Source organism: Larus michahellis, chromosome 1 (genome assembly GCF_964199755.1).
Source record: "Larus michahellis chromosome 1, bLarMic1.1, whole genome shotgun sequence".
Lineage (NCBI taxonomy): Eukaryota > Metazoa > Chordata > Aves > Charadriiformes > Laridae > Larus > Larus michahellis.
This window is the reverse complement of record NC_133896.1, coordinates 97,563,175-97,581,682: the sequence shown is the minus strand read 5'-3', so window position 1 is coordinate 97,581,682 and position 18,508 is coordinate 97,563,175. Positions and strand designations below refer to the sequence as shown.

At 39.0% G+C, this 18,508-nt stretch overlaps 1 protein-coding gene across 1 annotated transcript in view; it reads right to left on the bottom strand.

The window, feature by feature from the left end:
• The window catches only part of CFAP44 (cilia and flagella associated protein 44), a 47,475-nt gene extending 29,481 nt beyond the window's left edge, over window positions 1-17,994 (bottom strand). The window contains exons 1-13 of the mRNA XM_074572827.1: window positions 17,949-17,994; window positions 12,914-13,003; window positions 12,077-12,169; window positions 11,053-11,224; window positions 9,835-9,997; window positions 8,729-8,831; window positions 8,192-8,408; window positions 6,545-6,659; window positions 5,896-6,060; window positions 4,475-4,630; window positions 3,826-3,873; window positions 2,653-2,752; window positions 1,311-1,405 (exon numbers count right to left, since the gene is read on the bottom strand). Coding sequence (XP_074428928.1) covers window positions 1,311-1,405; window positions 2,653-2,752; window positions 3,826-3,873; window positions 4,475-4,630; window positions 5,896-6,060; window positions 6,545-6,659; window positions 8,192-8,408; window positions 8,729-8,831; window positions 9,835-9,997; window positions 11,053-11,224; window positions 12,077-12,169; window positions 12,914-13,003; window positions 17,949-17,964 — 1,533 coding nt within the window. The 5' untranslated portion in view covers window positions 17,965-17,994. The remainder of the gene's footprint in view (window positions 1-1,310; window positions 1,406-2,652; window positions 2,753-3,825; window positions 3,874-4,474; window positions 4,631-5,895; window positions 6,061-6,544; window positions 6,660-8,191; window positions 8,409-8,728; window positions 8,832-9,834; window positions 9,998-11,052; window positions 11,225-12,076; window positions 12,170-12,913; window positions 13,004-17,948) is intronic.
• Between the last annotated feature and the right edge of the window lie 514 nt (window positions 17,995-18,508).

Here is an 18,508-nt window from a genome sequence, read left to right as displayed (position 1 = left end):
TCACCTCCCTCAACCAACTGGTAATGTCCTTCCTAATGCAGCCCAGGATGTTGTAGGACTTCTTTGGGTGCATTGCTGGCTTGTGGTCATCTTGGTGTCCCCCAGGATCCCAAGATCCTTCTCTGTAGAGCTGCTTTCCAGCTGGTGGGCCCCCAGGCAGTACTGGTGCCTGGGGTTGTTCCTATTCAGATGCAGGACTTCACATGTTCCATTGTTGAATTTCATGAGATTCTCCTCAGCCCAATTCTCCAGCCTGCACCCATAATAACCCCTAGGGTACACCACTGGAGATTTGCCTCTAACTGGACTTTGTGCTGCTGAGCACTACCCCCTGGGGCCCAGCCATTTAGGTAGTTTTAAATCCATGTCACTGTTCACGTATCTAACCTGTATGTTGCTAGCTTGCCTATGACGCTATTGTGGAATACAGAGGCTTCAAAGTACCTTGGATGAAATTTTCTTAGATTAATAGGACAGATTTTCAAATACATTTGAGCACCTTAAGCTATATGTAAGTATCTAATGGGATTTTAAATGCAGCTAGTTAAACTAAGTACCCTTGTTTTTCATATTGTGTTTAGTACCAACTTCTGTAAAACTGAACTGAGTCAGTTTTGTAATGCTGAACAATTTATCGTGTCAGTTGGCTTATGTCTTGAACGTACAGGTCATCACCTAATAGCATCCCTGAAAGTCTGCATGGCCAGAATTATAGTTATAAGAGCATCGTCCTAGTGTTACCCCCACCTTGGAAATTCAAGTAGAGCACTTTCCTCCATAAATTTGCTTATAATTAACCCACCAGGCTTGCTACGTTTCCTCAAGAATGTAACTAGACACTATTTTAATTAAAATTAGCAAATATGTCTAAAAGTGATAGACTCCACACTCCACAAATGATCAGTTCTGGCAACAGTTTTTTATGATTCATCTCCAAATGTTTGTGGATTGTCTGGGCTGTCATTTCTAAATGTGTTAACTAACTCATGTGAATTGACGATTACTCTGCGTGGGTTAAATAGAAGCTGTTAGTTTATTATCTAAGACTACTACTTCCTGGGACTGCATACTGAGATCTGATTTTAAAATCTCAGGAGGACACAAAGTAGGATACCTGATAATCCACAGTAAAGTCAAACTGTAGATATACTGTATACATATATACTACCCCACAAACTTATATATACGTACTACTACAGTAAATTCCACCATGGCCTAACAGTGACTTCTTTAAGGTGAGCAGTTTTCTTGTTGCTGACAGGCTCATAGGCCCCTTTTGAATTTTTGTTAACACACTAGCAAAAACTCACGACACGAGGTGCCCATGTCAGTGCTGTTCCTCCTTGTTTAAACTTAATTTCACTCAGTTCGCTGTTGCTGATGAAATCATAGATGCGCACTGACCCTGCGTGGAAAGGAGACAGTAATAATTTATTTCTTGCCACGTCACTTACATTATAAGACTTATGGAGAAATGTCCATTTATTTGAATTAAAAGCTGGATAGAATGTTACTAATTTTTCTCTTTGAGTATCAAACGCCTGCTTGGAAAGACATAACTGGTGGTTACAGAATACCACAGCTAGCTTGGTGCTCATGAAAAAAACATAAGCTTTCTTCACTCTTAAACTTACACACTCCCAAGAGTTGTCAGGGCTGAGGGTTGTAACAAGAAGCCCCATGCAGACCACCATGTGTAATTTTCACATAATCACAGAACTGTGGCATGCTGTAAGGAAAATCTGTACTGACAACATAGGAAGAGATGATACGCTACTACTTGGGATTGCCTAGGGAGGAAAATATTTAAATGGATGAAAATGGGAGATTGTCCAAAGAAAAGCCAATTTCACCAGAGGTGAAATTAACAGATTCGTAGACACACATATTGGTCTGCATAAAATTCCACTCCAGCTGGCATATATCCTAAGTGTCATTTGCTCAACTGGTAGGAGTTTGTCTTCAGGCTAGAAGAGCATGTACATTGTATAACACAGACAAATGACAAGATACTGCAGACAAGAATTGAGTTAAAGACCTTGTAGCATTTTTTGAGGAGCGTAAATGACATTGTTAATGATCTGGCCAGTGGTTCTTCTTTCAAAGCACGATAAAGCTAACTGTGAGAGGCCTAAATTGCAATATTTACAGAAGGTAAATAAGTATGTCTGTAATTACATGTTAGCTGTCACTGAGAGCATGATAGCTATTGCATTTTCTAAGAAAGCCACAAATATTAATATTCACAATGACTTACACAATGCTAGAGATGTATGTAATTCCTTACAGAACAAAAATCCCAACACTTACTGATACAGAGCTTTGAATATAAGTGCTGTTATTGAAACCAAATGTCTCATCTTTTCAGCCATTCCTTCAGAACGAACAGAATTTACAAAGTTTCCCATTAAAAACTTCTCTTGTTAAAATCCCAGGCTTTTAAGATGAAGCAGTCTTAATACATTGTTTCAAAACATTAATGATTTGTGTTAACTATTAAAAAATTAATCCCAGGAATAACAATTGTCTGTAAAGTGATTTTTCATGAACAAATATTGAACTTCAGTTCAGAACAGAATAGCTCCAAACCAAGCATCATTACTCTTGAAAAACAATTACAGTGGTATGAGAGGAAAGGAATAGTGTACTTACGGTCAAGAGCAGTGGTGGCCATAAGGTATGTAATGGGAGAGACACTCACGGCCTCAATCCTACCGGAGTGAAAGGTATACAGACACTCTGGATCATGGGTCTGCAGTGCAAAACAGAACAGAAATTCTCCTACATTCTGAAGCTGCACTTATATGGAATTACCAGCCATACCACCAGCGAACCTGAAAAATCTAGACAGGTGCTGTTCGTGTGAATAAAGTTTGGCACACATGAGGTACCTATATGAAATTCACTTTTCTTAAAAATTTAAATGTCCATAAGAAGATCATGAGCAAAACTAATGTAGGAGCATCCGTTCGTTTAAAATTCTATCATATTCTGTGTGAAAATAAAGGGCAATGCCTTTCATTAAGTGGTTTCAGGCTTGGAATTAGCATTTGTAACAAAGAGCTGTTGCTCGGAAGTCAAAGAAGATGCTCTCAAACCTAGGTCTTATGCTGCCTGGGAAATCATTTCATCATCCAAAGGATTTTAGGTTTTGCTATACATTTTTTACATTAGTTTTTATAGTATGCTTTGTATATCTTTTATTTACCATAAAATTCTTGGAACATAATTTTACATGTTGCCACATAACTTTTTTCCACTCAAAGGGATTGTTCCCATTTACTTTAATACATTTGGGAGCAAAAATCAGCTGCCCCCATTTTAACTGTGTCGTCTATTTCTCCAAAAGCATTTCCAGCAGTAACACTAGTAACCAGTAGGATAAAACGTGGGAAGTGTATTTCATCTTCTCCGTGTTTTTCCTGGTTCTTATGTCATTTAGAGATAACAGTAAGGATTGTTTCAAACACCTATCTAGATAGGATATATCAATACTCCTTGAACTCATTTCCTGCATACATGCAACTTTTATTACCTGCTTATGAGCATAAAACTCCTTTAAGGTAACTTGAATTTGGCAGCCAAAATTTCAGGAATCAAAAATCAATTTTTTTTTTTTATAATCCTGCACAATCATTATAATCAACAACATTATGAAAATATTTTTTTTAAGAAAAAAAATAACAACATGTTTCAATGCTAAAATTTTCAACTGTGCAGCTTCATAAAACACAAACTTCATTCCAGATGCATGCAATATAGTTAAAGGAAGTTATTGCAAAGGAATTGAAGAAATCAGAAGAAGGAAAAAGAACACAGACTTACCATATTAGAAAAAGTCAAATCCAGCTTCCAGATTGCTCCATTGGTGTCCTGAAGAAGAAAAAACAAAACATGTAACTTCAATATTTTCAAACTCAATTTCAGTTTGAAACTCACAGTAACTCCTTAAAAATTCCTTAACGATTATTGGGAAACTGAAACAAATGAATGTGGTGATGTTGGTCTTATCAGTCCAATCCACCAGTCCAGGATAACAGAACTTGGACAATACTTTTTGACATTCCCCGGTTCTTATGCAGTTCTGGCTCCGAAAGCCAGAGTCTCACATGTTACTATACACTAAAAATACAGAACAGAGTAGCATAGCGTAGAGTAGCATAGCGTAGTTCAGTTCAGTTCAGCTGGAAGGGACCTACAACAACCATCTAGTCCAACTGCCTAACCACTTCAGGGCTGACCAAAAGTTAAAGCATGTTATTAAGGGCATTGTCCAAACGACTTTTAAACACTGCTAGGCTTGGGACATAAATCCCCTTCTAGGAAGCCTGTTCCAGTGTTTGAAAGAGGAAGATGATTTTATATATATATAAAAGAAATGTAGTGATTTGTAATGGACTCCTGCTGTTAGTTAACATCACCTCCCTCATTCTGTGTTTCTCCACAGAGATGAATGTACTTGCACGTATCTTACCTGAGCATACCAAACGGGCTGTCCACAGTCATGAATTTTTGACATGAAACTCAGACTGACATTTCTGCCAACATGAAGTTCATTCATAGGCTCCACTTCCAGTAACCCTGTGTCATCCACAGAGTCAGCAGCATCTATTGCCTCAAAGTTCCACATCTTCATGGTGTTAGAAGCATGAAAAAAATGGGGGTTATAAGACCAGGTTATGTTTTCATACACAATTAATATGGAAATTCAAAATCAGAAGAAACCAGGGGAGTGTAGATACTACAGGTAGAGTATGAAACCTGTCATATCTGCCTTGCTGCTTTGAATGTAACCTAGAACAGTGACAATCAATAACTACTATTCGATATGTTTGGGTGCCATGCAAATTAAATGTAAAAGTTCTCCGTCCAATTCTGAAACAACAGTTGCTTAAATTCAGCCCTGGTACTAGCAGAGCTATACGTGTCAGCCTCAGAACTATAAAGAGTGAATGATATCTGCCTGCTCTCAGCATTGCTCGTGCAGCGCAGAAGAAAGAACGGGAGATCTAACACATCTGTGTTCTGCTCTGTGCGATAAGGACAAGACATCAGTTGGCACCCTTATAACCAAGTGAATTTTCCTAATGGGATAATATCAATTTACAAAAAAACAACAACAACAAAAACTCAAGGGTGTTTGAAATCCTCTGCTGTCTATAACAGCCGGCTTCCTGTTGACTATCTGCGTCTTTCACACATCAGCAGATGACACATCATGTCTTCCCTTAAAGAGGAGGCAAAAAAGATTGCAAAATCCTTGATAATTGACAGGTGAGATCAGAAACTGGTCTGGTATGGATAAGAAAAACTTTTTGACCTTAATTTATAGAATTATCTGTTAACTTCAGGGTGCCTTTTCTTTTAATTGTTCCTCTATTTCAGTATATGTATCTCTGAGAGGCTAGTAATTTTCTATGTCATTTTAATATTAATAATCTGAGCTTTCAAATACTCTGAAAATTAATTTCAAATATGGCTGTAGTTTATAATTTGAAATAACACCAAAAGTATTTGGTGTTACTTCAGACACAAAGGTCTGAAAATTATAAAGATATTAATAGGCCTGAAAATTATAAAGATTAATCAAAACTATACATGACAAAAAAGTTAGAATGCAGGCAAGAACAAAGCTGTTGGAGAATCATTGAAAATTATTCTGATTTACTAGAGTAAAAGGTGATTTATTTACCCCTATTAAACAGAACGTTGCGTGAACACTATCCAATTCAAACATAGACACTGTGGAGATGTGCTCTTATTCTGTTTGTTCTAAAAATTCATTCTCAGAAAGAAAATTGCCTCCATAAATAAGCCCTGGTAAAGAAAACACGTAACGTGTACCTACTGACCACAAATTTGCACACCTAAAGGCAGAGCAGAAGAAAAACTCACCCGAATGAAGCCATCTTTTCCAACAGTGACAAGTTCTCCTTCATCCAGAACTAACTGGCTGACAGGGCCACTGTGACAGGGCCTGTGTCCAGTTCGACAGAGCTCTACTTTAATGAGGCCACCTTCCCAAAGCAGCAAGTTGCCCCACTCAGTCCCTGAGACAACCTTCAATGAAAATGAGATAAGCACATAAGCACCTGCACTTAACTATGCAGAAATACTGGTTAACATTTGTGGCTTCCTTCCATGAAAGCATTAAATCAATAGCAATGTACAGTTATTTGCAAGAGAAGGTGTAAAGGGTGAGAAGATTCAGTTTTTTACAATGTGACTGAAATGGTTAAAGATTAGGGCTGACAGCCTTTGTATTTCTTTACACTAAGGTTTCACTACCCCATAAGAGAAGCCTCAGCTCTAAGCCAACAGAGATCTTTTGTCTGGGAATTACAATACTAAATGTACTTTTCAATTACTACAAAGCAAGCCCGGTTTTTGGCAAATTAAAGTCAATATTAACTTATCAGAGCAGTGCATTGAGGGTCTAATTCAAATCACTTTGAAGCAAATAGTAACTCTCCAACTTACTCAGTAGACTTTATATCAAAACCTGAGAGAGAACATAAAATCAATTAAACTTTTTCTTACTTACCTTCCCATCAGGCAGCTCCACATAACCTATAATGTCGGTCACTGCTGTTTTTCCAAACCTGCCCAAAGCTCCTTGTAACTTGAGACCAGTGAATGTGAGAGCCATCTTCCAGAACCTGAGTATATATAAAAAAAAAAACGCTCTCTGATACAAGATTTCCTAAACACGTTCTTCAGACCCGCTCCAACATTGTAATACTCTTATCAGGGATGCCTCTGAGATAAGGGCTGTTCATTTATTATTCTTTTTCACAGGAGCCTTTGTGTTTTTCTTTTTAAAATGAGATAAAGCTTTGTAACTACACAAACACATTTCCCTATGCTTCCCCTATGAAAAAGCTAGGAAAAGTATTTGGAATAGGCAGAATGAAGATTAAACTACTATTTAAAATTAATAAGTGTAAAATGCATAGCTACAGCCTTCCAGCTACAACCAATACACATACTTAGGGATACCTATTTTACTCTTCTTGTCTTCAGTGTATGATGCTTAACTTTGTAAATACAAGGGACTAAAGTCGTCACCGAATTCATCCAAGTGCCCTGACAGACTTGAGCTTGACTATAAAATCTCAGTGAGACAAAGATTTTATCCTAGATCTTCACATCTATTTCAATTTGATCATTATTTTTTTAGCAGTATGAAACATAGCTTTAAATGACTGCATTACAGAAAAATTAACATCTACTGCAATTAGAGATCCCTCACTGTGTGTACAGGAGACGTTACATTTAAGACAGGTGTTGAAAATTGAATTAGAGACCACATTTGGGTGAAAAGTCATGTTTATCATGTTACAAAAACTATGCCAGAGTTTATTCACAGCATTTTAGCTCAAAAGAAAGTTTATAAGGGATTTTGTTTTGTCTGATTTCCATAAATAATGTATTCTAAACCACATTCATTCTAGGTCTAATAAGCATTTCGTATTTCAGACCAACCCTGCAACCAAACTATAGAGTAAATCTCAGATTTTGATCTGACATCTCCCTTAAAATTAAAAAAATCTTTATAAGTGTTATAATTTTAAAGGTGTAATTTCTATTACAAAAGCATCCAAGTCATATCTTAAGTCTCTGCTGTATTAACATTGAATACTGGATAAGTACAGAACACAAAGCTGATACAAAGAGCTTAAAGTTGTGGTTTATTTTTTATTACAAAAGAAACCATGAACTCACCAGAGAAGGGAGTGTACATATATCTTTTGTAAAGCTTCCTTGCAGGCTTTTGGTGGTATCAGAGGATTTCTGATCCACGACTTGGCAACCAGTTTTAATGGCTGCCCAAACAGCAGCTGAGTTCAAGAAATCAGAGGTAGAAAGCCCAGAAGGCACAAGAGGCATATGTGCTGTGTTACCAGTTAGAAGACATATATATATTAATATTTTTTATTAATTCTCCCTGGTGCTTGTTGAAATTACAAGAATGGAGCCAGTGGCACTGACATTCAACATCAAGTATCATCCTTTTTGCACAGCAAAAGCATTAAAAGACTTGGGTGGCTGACTTGAACTTTCTCATTTTTGTAATTGTAATGGCTGGATAAAATAGCATTTCTCATTGGTCCATGTTTGTTAATGATACATTCCTGTTAGTCATCTTCTACCTATTATGATTTTGGATAATCCTAATCTGTAAACCTACCTGATGTGTCCCGCTCCAGATGTAGTCAGTTGCTCTTCATTATCAGCACAAAATGTGACCCTGTAGACATCCTGTGAAAAAGCTTTTGACCTCAACACAATCTTTTCTTGTTTCCAATCCCAGATAGTCAGCATGTAGTCAGGGCTGCTCCCAATACTGGCCAGTAAAGTGCCAGCACCATTGAAATCACCAAAAACGTAGGCTTCCTCTGTTCCACCTGAAGAAACACACAAGCCCCAATACACACATACACACACAGAGAAAAGAGGAAGAAACTAATCTACTTAGAAGAAGCTCAACTTTCACTGCAATTATTTGTTTCACTAGGTAATAGCTCTCAGTTGACTATTTCTACTAAATAAAAGTTTCCTCCCACACAATAATGAAAAAGCTTGAAATCGGTGTTTTCTATTTTGCTTTGAAGGACCAAAAGGTTACATTTCCTTCTAAACTTCTAAAGTGATCCACTACTCCATCTGCTGGGATCTGTAAACACTGGCCCATTTGTGTAAAATGAAAATAGAACTTTTACACTACCTCGTAGTATTCTGTAGGGCCTCAGTGAAGGATAATCATAGATGATGAGGTTTGGCTTCTTTCCTTTTTCTCCTACTGCAAAGTACTGCTTAGTAGGGTGTGCCTTGAAAAAGCAGAAGTCCCGTTGCATACTGTAATGACACCGTTGTCTCTATTCTGCTAGTTATTGAGTTATTGTATTTACTCACTCATTAGTCAAAAGACATTGCCATAAATACTAGGTTGCGTTTTTCTGTGCATTTATTCTGAACAACTGCCAATCTATTGCTCAATATCAGAATGAAGTGACTATGCACACAAAATGATAAAACCATTACGCACAAAAAATGGTATAGTGCACATGTAATGCAGAACCATGACAAACTATGAAATCATTTGCTTTATTATGCATTCTTTTACTATTCCTACCTCACTCAAGTCAATAGCTGGTCTTTCCACGAGCAGGATTTGTGTTAGCAGCCATCTACTTCAGCAGACAGCTGCAGAAAACCCATCCTGAATGACATGGTTCTGAAGACATAAAGATGTACCACGATTCCCCAGAAAAGGCTGCTTACAATGGAGCAGAACAATCTGAGGCTGGCATTCTGAAAGCCTTGCTCATGTGGAATACAACTGAGAGAGGGCAGATCCCTTCACGGGGTAAGGTTCTTCAAATCCAGCGGAAGCATTTGAGAGTTACTAGAGTGAAACCAGATACTTTTTCTCTTCATTTATCTAGGAACTTGATTTTCTAAATTTTAACTGCAGGCAAAACACTATATTAATATCAGCTGCGACTAGGAGAGATGAGTGGTCAAAAAAAAAAAAAGTTGATATAAACTGAAATAAGACTGCGATAGTTCTAAAAATTAATACCAGCTGGCAACTATCAGTTCTTTAAGGTATCTGAGCCTGGGACTTAGGTATGCAGGTATTTGTCCTCTGCCAATTACGTTGATGGGCTGAGCAGCCCATGCTGCATAGTCCACACATCCCCTTAATCAATGTCATACTTTCTTATGTATATGCAGGTGCAGCTGTAGAAATCTTCCATCAGGCAACTAAGTGAACATTTCGCTTCTAGAAAGTGACTAACAGCCTAAAACAGGAAACAAAAACCATACCGTGAGAAACCCAATTCCACCACCACTGCTGCTCCGGAGATAACTTTGAGATTTAGTTTTCAGGTCCAGGAGCACCACTTGGTTGCCTGCTATATACATCAGTGTTTTGCTATTCATCGGCAGCAGGTTTACACTTCTGGTGGAGTCATATCCAAAAGAATGCCTGAGAACAGTTCAATAAGGAAAAGATTTTACGCTGGCTTTCTAGAAAAGTTTACTAAGTGGATAGAAACACTTAAACAAAAACTGAAATGGGAATACTGAATCTGGTGACTAATGACTCCTACCATGAATGATGGTAGGAGATAGTTTTATTCAGTATACAGTGAAGGTAAAATATACCAAGTCTCTATAACTGAGGGGAAGGCGCAAGTGAAGACCTTCTAAAATTCATAGTCCGTCCTTTCATCTCCACTACAGGGTTACACCTCTTGCCTCTGCTTGATCCTTTGCGACTGCAAGGAATTAATATTCTATCAGTGTTCTCTTTTCAAACAAAGTGTAAGAGATGTGCCTCAGATTACTAGGAACTGTTCTACAGAAATGAGACCAAACCAAGGAAGTGCTCAAGATCATCTCTTAAATGTTTACAGGCAGACGTAGAAAAGGGAAAATCCAGTCTTCAATAGCAACTTGACTGTATCTGCAGAGAAAACCACCAGCACTTGTGAAAGTCATGTGTCATATCCTACTTGACCATACATAGCAACGGACTTACTGGAGCTCTTAATTGATGGGCATCGCTTCATTCTCCCAGTTTAGATCTTCTGAGCACCAGGCTACAAATCTACCTGGTTTCTTCCACACTTCTCCCTTAGCAGTTCTGTGAGGAAGTATGAGTTACACAGCTGGTCTTCTCCTGCCCTCCCCTCAGCTTCTTGGGGAACACCAATGTGGCTACACAGAAAGGGAGAGCTTTGCAGGGGATATTCTTAGGTTAGTCTTCTGCCTGGTCACATTAAATTGGCCCTGATCTAGTTCTACAAGAGCACTTATAACTGTAAGAATTATGTCAAATAAGAAATGTTTATGAGGTCAAGACAACGTTTAAGATTAAATTCACCCAGAACCATAACTGGTCAGGATTCTTATCTGTGTCTCAATCAAATGTATCCCACTAATGCCACATAATCTACTCCAAATTAGCAAGTACAATTTTAAAACCATATATTAAATATCCTTAGCTTTAATTTTGCACAGCCTCAACAGAAAGGATACTTAAGAGTAAGAAGGTTAATTGGTATCCCAGAGTTTTCAGTGACAAATGGTCGTGAATATATATCTTCATAATTATAGAAGAAAGTTTCCGAGATTTTCTCTTCTACCTTCTCAGGCTTTTTTTTTGTCTCTGAGAGTATTTCACTGTTATCTTGCTCTTCCAAATGGCCTTCTGCACCTCAGAAGTGGGAGCATAAAGGAAATTTATATTCACCATAAATTTTAGGGTCCTTGCTGATACTTGCACCTAACTGCAAAAGGGAAGGATTCACACATTCCTTGCCTCCTTCAACAGAATAATAGGCACTCCATAGCTCAAAACAGGTGTACCACGCCTTAGTAACAACTTGTCCTGAAACAGCCTGTAACAAGCACTCCCTCAGGCTTTTAAAAACTTTACTGTGAGTATTCAAACATGAAGAATTTAAAAATAAAAATTTCAAGAGTGCTTTATAAAAATATATTTTAAAACTCAAGACCTACCGAAGTAGTTTGGCTTTGCTTAGTGTTTAGGTCTCAGCTTTAGAAAGCAAATAAAGTTTAAAGTGTCTCTTCAGTAGCTATTAAATGCACATCACTATACAAAACAATTAGTAAAACTACATACAACAGATCACCATAAGACACCATTGTCCTCAAAAAGGCATACTGGTAATGTGCGACCCAGGGTAGTTCTTTGCTGGACTGCAGCGCAGAATACTGTCAACTTGACTTTCAACTAGTCATAAGCACTTGATAAAAGTACTTTTCAGTTTGATATCTCAGATCAAACACCCATTACCTATGTTGTAAGCTCTCACCCTGTCTTGATATTTTTCTCTCCTAGGTGTTCTATGAAAAACAGCCAAAGGGGTCAGAGACCAGCCATGGGAAAGGTAAGCCAACTGAAAGGGGGCAGAGAAACTCAATAACTGTAACGTGATGGCACTGGTCTGAGATGCTGTTCAGTGAAAAAATGAAAACTAGAAAGTAGTGGGATTTTTAAGTTCGTACCAACATCTCTTCAATAGAAAGCAGCACTCACCAACGCTTTCAGCATCTGATTCCACTTGTTCCACTTCTTCCTCCTGCTCCTCTGCAGCTGGTGATTCCTCTGGAAGACTAGTTTTTCTTTCTTCTGCAAAGGACAATTGGAATTACTCTCTTAGGTATGAATTCCTTTGACTAATTTGCTCATACATGTCATGTTAAATAAATACATAGTTCTGCAGTAGCAAAAAAAAATCCCTTCTGCATAACAATGGACTTGCTGCTGTTTAGCATTAAGTGTAGGGAGAAGTTTGCTACATAGTTTAAAACTTAGGGGAAGGAAAGAAACACATCCTATAACAGGAAAAAGTCATGATAGGAAGATCAAACAAATGCTGAAAGTAATGCAGCAATATAAGCATCAAAAATCCTTCCAAAGTTCCACAGGAGACCCACTAGTGGATTTTGTTGTCCATGCTGCCTAGATCTAGTGTATTAGATGACATGCAGAACACCTGAAATAGACACTGGACAGGCATTTCAAGATGAAAACGGTGTTAGAAAGAGAAATACAGGTCTCTGACTGAAAGACAATGGTGGAGTTAATGAACTGATTGCAGTACTAAGCACAGAGATAGATCTAAGCAGCAAAAATTTTCAGGGGAGAGTCTTTGTGGGCTGAGGGACAGCGGGAACTGCAGACACAGTGGAGAGCCCAGAACTTCACTGGAAAGGGTCATCTTTGACCAGAGTCAAAATGAAATTTGGCAACACCAAGAGCAGCAACTGAAGATGAACGCATGCTAGTAAGAAAGAGGTGAGTGGTGGGAGAAGCCAGAAGCTAATGTAGATTCAGTATTGAAATCACTATATAATAGCAGGAAATACTCACGGACACCACCATGATCTGCCTGTGCACCTTCTGATGGGTTCTCATCAGCTCCTTCCTGTTCCTTTGGAGAAGATGGCATGTCCTCTTTACCTGGTGGTGGTGAAGAGGAACTTCTAGTATTTTGGCCTTCATCTGCCATTTGGATCATTTTCATTTCCTCTCAAATGCTTTGAGATTACCAAAGATAATATTCGTGTCATGTGTTATAAGAATAACCCAAAGATATGTCCTAATTTGAAGGGTGAATTCATTGGTTCAGGTTTTAGGACTCCAGGCTCTGTGTACACTGCTATAGACAGACCACATATTGCATAACAGTGGAAGCTGAAGACAGATTTACATGATTTGGGCTTCTCTTTAATATACTGGGGAGAAAGTTGGTTTTGAGACCACAAGGCTATTTCTTCACCTTTCTGGTGGACCTCCCAAAAATATCAGAAGATAAACATTCTGAGATCATCTAATACCTTGAATGGAAAAGCAGGAGAGATGAATATTTAACAAAAAAAGGACTTTCTTTCAAACATTCTATATTCATGGAAAATGAATTAATAACATTACACATTTTTTAAAAAAAACCAAAGCTTTAAGCAGCTTAACTAACACCCCCCAACAATTTTTCAGCTTTCAGATTATAATTTTCAGAGTGCTACAATTTCACTAGTTACCATTGTCCTCTGGGGTGGGAAGGATCCAATTTTTTCGTATAAAAAACAAACACATTGATCATTTATGTAAACATCTCTGAAAGAAGCAAAACGCACAAACATTGCTCATATTCTAAATTTGTTCTGCCTTTTGATTTCAAACACGGTGTCCATTTCTAAATAAAACACTTTAAAATGAACATTGCAGCAATTTTGTACGAATACTAGAGCTATAAAATACCATCAGAAATCAGAAAGTTCACAAGTTGAATGTAAAGGAACTTAAATATTCAAAATAACAAATATAGGCAGGATGCAAACAAATCTCGCTTTATGTGTTAGCCTGACTTTGATACCAAGAAAAAGTTCCTAAAAACACATTTCTTCTTTCTGGCTTTGAGTCAGAATCCATTTGGGAGAAGATCTTTTAAGGCATTTCAGACTTTTCAGGTATTTCAGGAAAGGCAAAGTGTCCAAAGATAATGACACCCACAAGAAGGACAGTGAGGGCAAAGAAATATTATAGACATGTCATTCTCGTCATTATATAGTCAACCTGCCCTACTCAATCTTCATCCAAAGGTTCTGAGTCTCTGCCAGAATCTGACTTTCCTGCATAATTTCATTTAAGAATTAAAATTAGTTTTTACCCCTCAGGACTGCTTAGAAAACCTTGAAAACAGACATGCAGGAAGTTTTACATTCAGAAAACAAATCAAAAGACAACAATTGCAATATATCTCAATATATTTAAATGAAATTCATGAGGTTTTAATGGTGTAACAGAACTGATATCACTGAAGTTGAAGAAATAGTTACAGACTAGTTGCATAAATATATAGTAGAGTGTTCAGAGACCTGAATTCTAATTCCAAACCCACAAATGACGTGTACAATTTGTATCAGCCATTTCACCTCTGGCTGTCTCAGTTATCTCTTGTGAAAAATGAGATAATAATACTTACCCATCTTAGCAGAGTGTTTTGATATCCATAGAGAAAAGTGCTATAAAATTTCAAATTATTGTAACTAATTAGCAATCATTTATCTTCTAAAAATTAAGACTATCATGGTTTTCATTATAAATTAATTCCTATCTGGAAAATGCTTTAGGCTGAAAGAGGGTATGAACATTTCCTCCTGCATTGATATTTGGGTTCTAGTTAAAGAAAGTTACTGTGATGTTCACGGTGCATATTACTGGTGATGGTGTTCAAGCACTGTGCCAAAACAAATTTTGAATTTAAAGACTCTGAGGAGGCTCAAGGGGGACACACATCTACTTTGGTTGCAGACTCTGAGTTTAGTGGGTTGACTGATCCAGAAAACTTTTGTGTAGGTTCACTGTGACAAAGGTATACTTCTCTCTGAATGCTGATTTTCTTTTCCTGTATTTTTTGAGGCAGTTTTCCTAAATAAGCTAGAATTAAGGCTTTTGATACTGAAAACTGAGATAGTGCCAGGTAGAACTGGTGTGAAGTGGGAAAAAAAAACAAGTTGGCAACCAGATATCTTTGCCAACCCTAATTATACATTATGCCTGATCAGGACAGTATTATTATTTTTCCCCTCTCGTCCTAGTAATTCAAGATACTGGCCTGAAGCGCTGTACCAGATCCACATCAGTTCCACCATTTCACTTTCTAAGAACTCACTCAGGAGTGAATTCAGATTTTATTTGTTTCAGTGGCCAGTGCTATAAGCTGTGAATTTCAGCTAAGCTCCGTTTTCTTTCAGATTGCCTTTCTCTTAGCTATGTTTTCAAAAGCCATAGCTCACCTCAGAATGGAGAAATGTGTTCATTTGGGTATATTCTTTCGGTTATTCCAAAACTAAGATGTTTATTTGCAATTTTGCTGCCATGCAGAATCCTTACATATAGGAGCTTCTCAAAAACTCCTAGTAAATTTGGGCATTAAGAGATTTCTCATCTCAGACAATTGTCTCAATTATTCAAAATACAAGATAGTTAAATCAAATGGGTGTTTATTTGGTAACATACAAAAAAAATCACTGAGATGACATCCTACATTTTTCCTCTTTCCAGAAAAAAAAAAAAGCCTTTAAATGTGTAAGCTTCATAAATGCAGTGCTTGCCTTAATAAACCCCATGACTGACATTTCAACTGCATAAAATGCATCAAATTAAATAACGATCAAAGCATGGCCTACAATTTTACTTTAGAAACCGAACATATCTAATAGTTACTATTTTAAGCTGTCTCTGCCCCACCATTAACTCTGTGACTGTGCTTAAAAGACACCACCTACCTCACCTCAGCTTTTACATCTACAGAAGAGTGATTATCAGTTTTGTCCACTAATTCAGGATATGTAGAAATAGGGAACTATTTCTGCAGAAGATAACTGCAGTGCTATTAGTACCAGTAATAAACAAGAGATTAAAAATTCATCTCTACACTGTGCTGCTTCTGCAGGATTTCATTTTTTGGTTCACACTAAAATGTGCAATTTTTTATAGAAAAGCTTGGGCCACTGGTAGGTTTTGAAAAAAAAAAAAAGTCACTTGTTCTGTCCTTCAGGACAGGTTGTCTTGTGTGTTATTCCTTTACTTGTCTTTATTCCACGTGAAGGAACCCAGTTCATCCCAGGACTTCATTTTGCTTTATTGCTTCCAATCCTGACTCCTCTTAGCACCGTACTATGAGCCTTACGGGCTACACTCGGCTCTCTTTTTGGCCTGGGGGTAACACTGGCCTGAAATAATGACTGCAATGTTTGGCTATTGTGAGGGATGTCTGCCACAAAGAATTACATACTGAATTATAGCCTGTTTTCAGGCTGAGGCATCTTCTTCAAATCTAGCTCTGCTTCGGATGTGTTGGATTTCTTCCCATCTGCCAAGTCCTGCTTGTTTAACTCATCTTCAGATACAGTCCCCTCAGCAGTTTTTTCTGAGTCTTCTGTTTCTTTATGAAAAACAGCATGCCATTGAACAACTCTCTAAGCATTCCTTTTAGCCTTCAGACTACATCAGAGCAATTTATTGGGCTGCTGATGAACACAACATGTGGAAGGAGCGGAGTTTTGCAAAAATTACTTTCATTCAAAAAATTGTAATGTCCATTAGTGCTTATATACCCAAAGAAAAATATCCAAGTGTAAATCAGGCATACCTATCCAGTGCTGTCTGTGTATCATTATCAGTCAGCATTACTACAAATTTAGTAATAAAAGTCAGTTTTAGGCAATTGACCCAAAATCCCACAGAAGAAATTTTTTGTACTAGAGAATATTGCTTTCTCTCTTACAATAGCTAAAAGACTTGAAAGCAAGGACAATAACAGAAGATATCAATTCTCACAGTAGTTAAGGTTAAGTATATAAAATATTTACTAGTCAGAGACTGAGACAGCAAGGATATAGCTACACAGCAGGATCTAGACATATTGCCTTTATCATTGTCTCTTTTTTCCCCCCCTATCAAAGAGAGAAAAGTGGACAGGACAGCCCTGCTTAGAACCTCACTATTGCTATGTTGCACACATTCAAAACATTTTCCTATAAAATTAGGAGAAATAAAACTTAACTCTAATTTCCAACCTTACAACTAAAGTAGTCCTCTGTACAATCCAGATGTCCTATCTCTGCCTCATGCAAGCAAGAGTTTCAAGTCTGTTAAAGTCTGCCTTGTGAATAAAGGTTACCAGGTTTTTATGAAGCAGAAACATAAACAGGTGACATCACCACAGTTACTTATTAACTTACAGTGTAAAAGAAAATCATAAAAATGAACATGGGGACAGTGCCACAGATGCAACAGGTAATAAAACTAACTGCCTCACACAAGGTAAAGCAAAACCACATTTCAAATGAAGTACGGGATGGTCTATTTCAGCTGCAGAACTTTCATTCCTGTTTCACTTCTCTGAAGCCAAGCATCTACATGAGAATAAAGGCTTTTTCCAAAAGCCTCTGCGTAGGAAGACTGGTCCCACACAGCCTTCAGCATGCAGAGCTGATGGCACCGGCCTTGCACAGAGGTGCAGGCCCAGCAATGCCTTAGCCTGACACTCTTCCAAGGCCACCTTCCACCTGGACACCAGGGAAAGGCCATGACGAGTGACCGTCTGTTGTGCGGGGGACAGCAAAGGGGCAGGCAGGGGACACCAGGAGCTCCTCAGGGCGAGCAGGGAAGGGAGCTTCTGAGGAGCCATGCGGTGGGTGCCATAGAGGGGACCCAGCTGGACGCAGTGAGGAGGCGCCCCGGCTGCGGCGGGTGCATGAGGAGCGCGGTGGCTACCGGGGGGCAGACTCGTGGGACCTGGGGACACGCGGGCGCCTGCATCCCCCCTCGCCCCGGAGGGGCGATGTGGGCCCGTGCGGGCCGGAGCGGGCCCCGACCCGACCTTCCCACCACCCCGTACCTTGGGCCGCCTCCATGGCGGCGTTACCGGTTTCCAGGCAACCGGTGGCGCGGGGCGCTGCGGGAGCTGTAGTGCGGCGGGGGCGGCGCGCGCATGCGCCGGCTCGGGGGGAGCGGTGGGGGGCGCGGCTGGCACCTGCTGGCGGCCGTTACCCGGTGTAACGGCCGGGGCTGAGGAAGGCACACCGCAGCTCCGGCTCCGACGTAAATTAGATCATATTGTTTTTGCATTAAAGCGGCTGAGGGAACTGGGGTTGTTCAGCCTGGCGAAAAGGAGGCTGAGGGGAGACCTCGTCGCTCTCTACAACTACCTGAGAGGAGGCTGTAGCGAGGTGGGGGTTGGTCTCTTCTCCCAGGTAACAGGCGATAGGGCAAGAGGAAACGGCCTCAAGTTGCACCAGGGGAGGTTTAGGTTGGATATTAGGAAAAAATTCTTCACTGAAAGGGTTACCTAACACTGGAACGGGCTGCCCAGGGAAGCGGTGGAATCGTCATCCCTGGACGTACTTAAAAGACATGTAGACGGAGTGCTGAGGGACATGGTTTAGTGGTGGTTTTGTC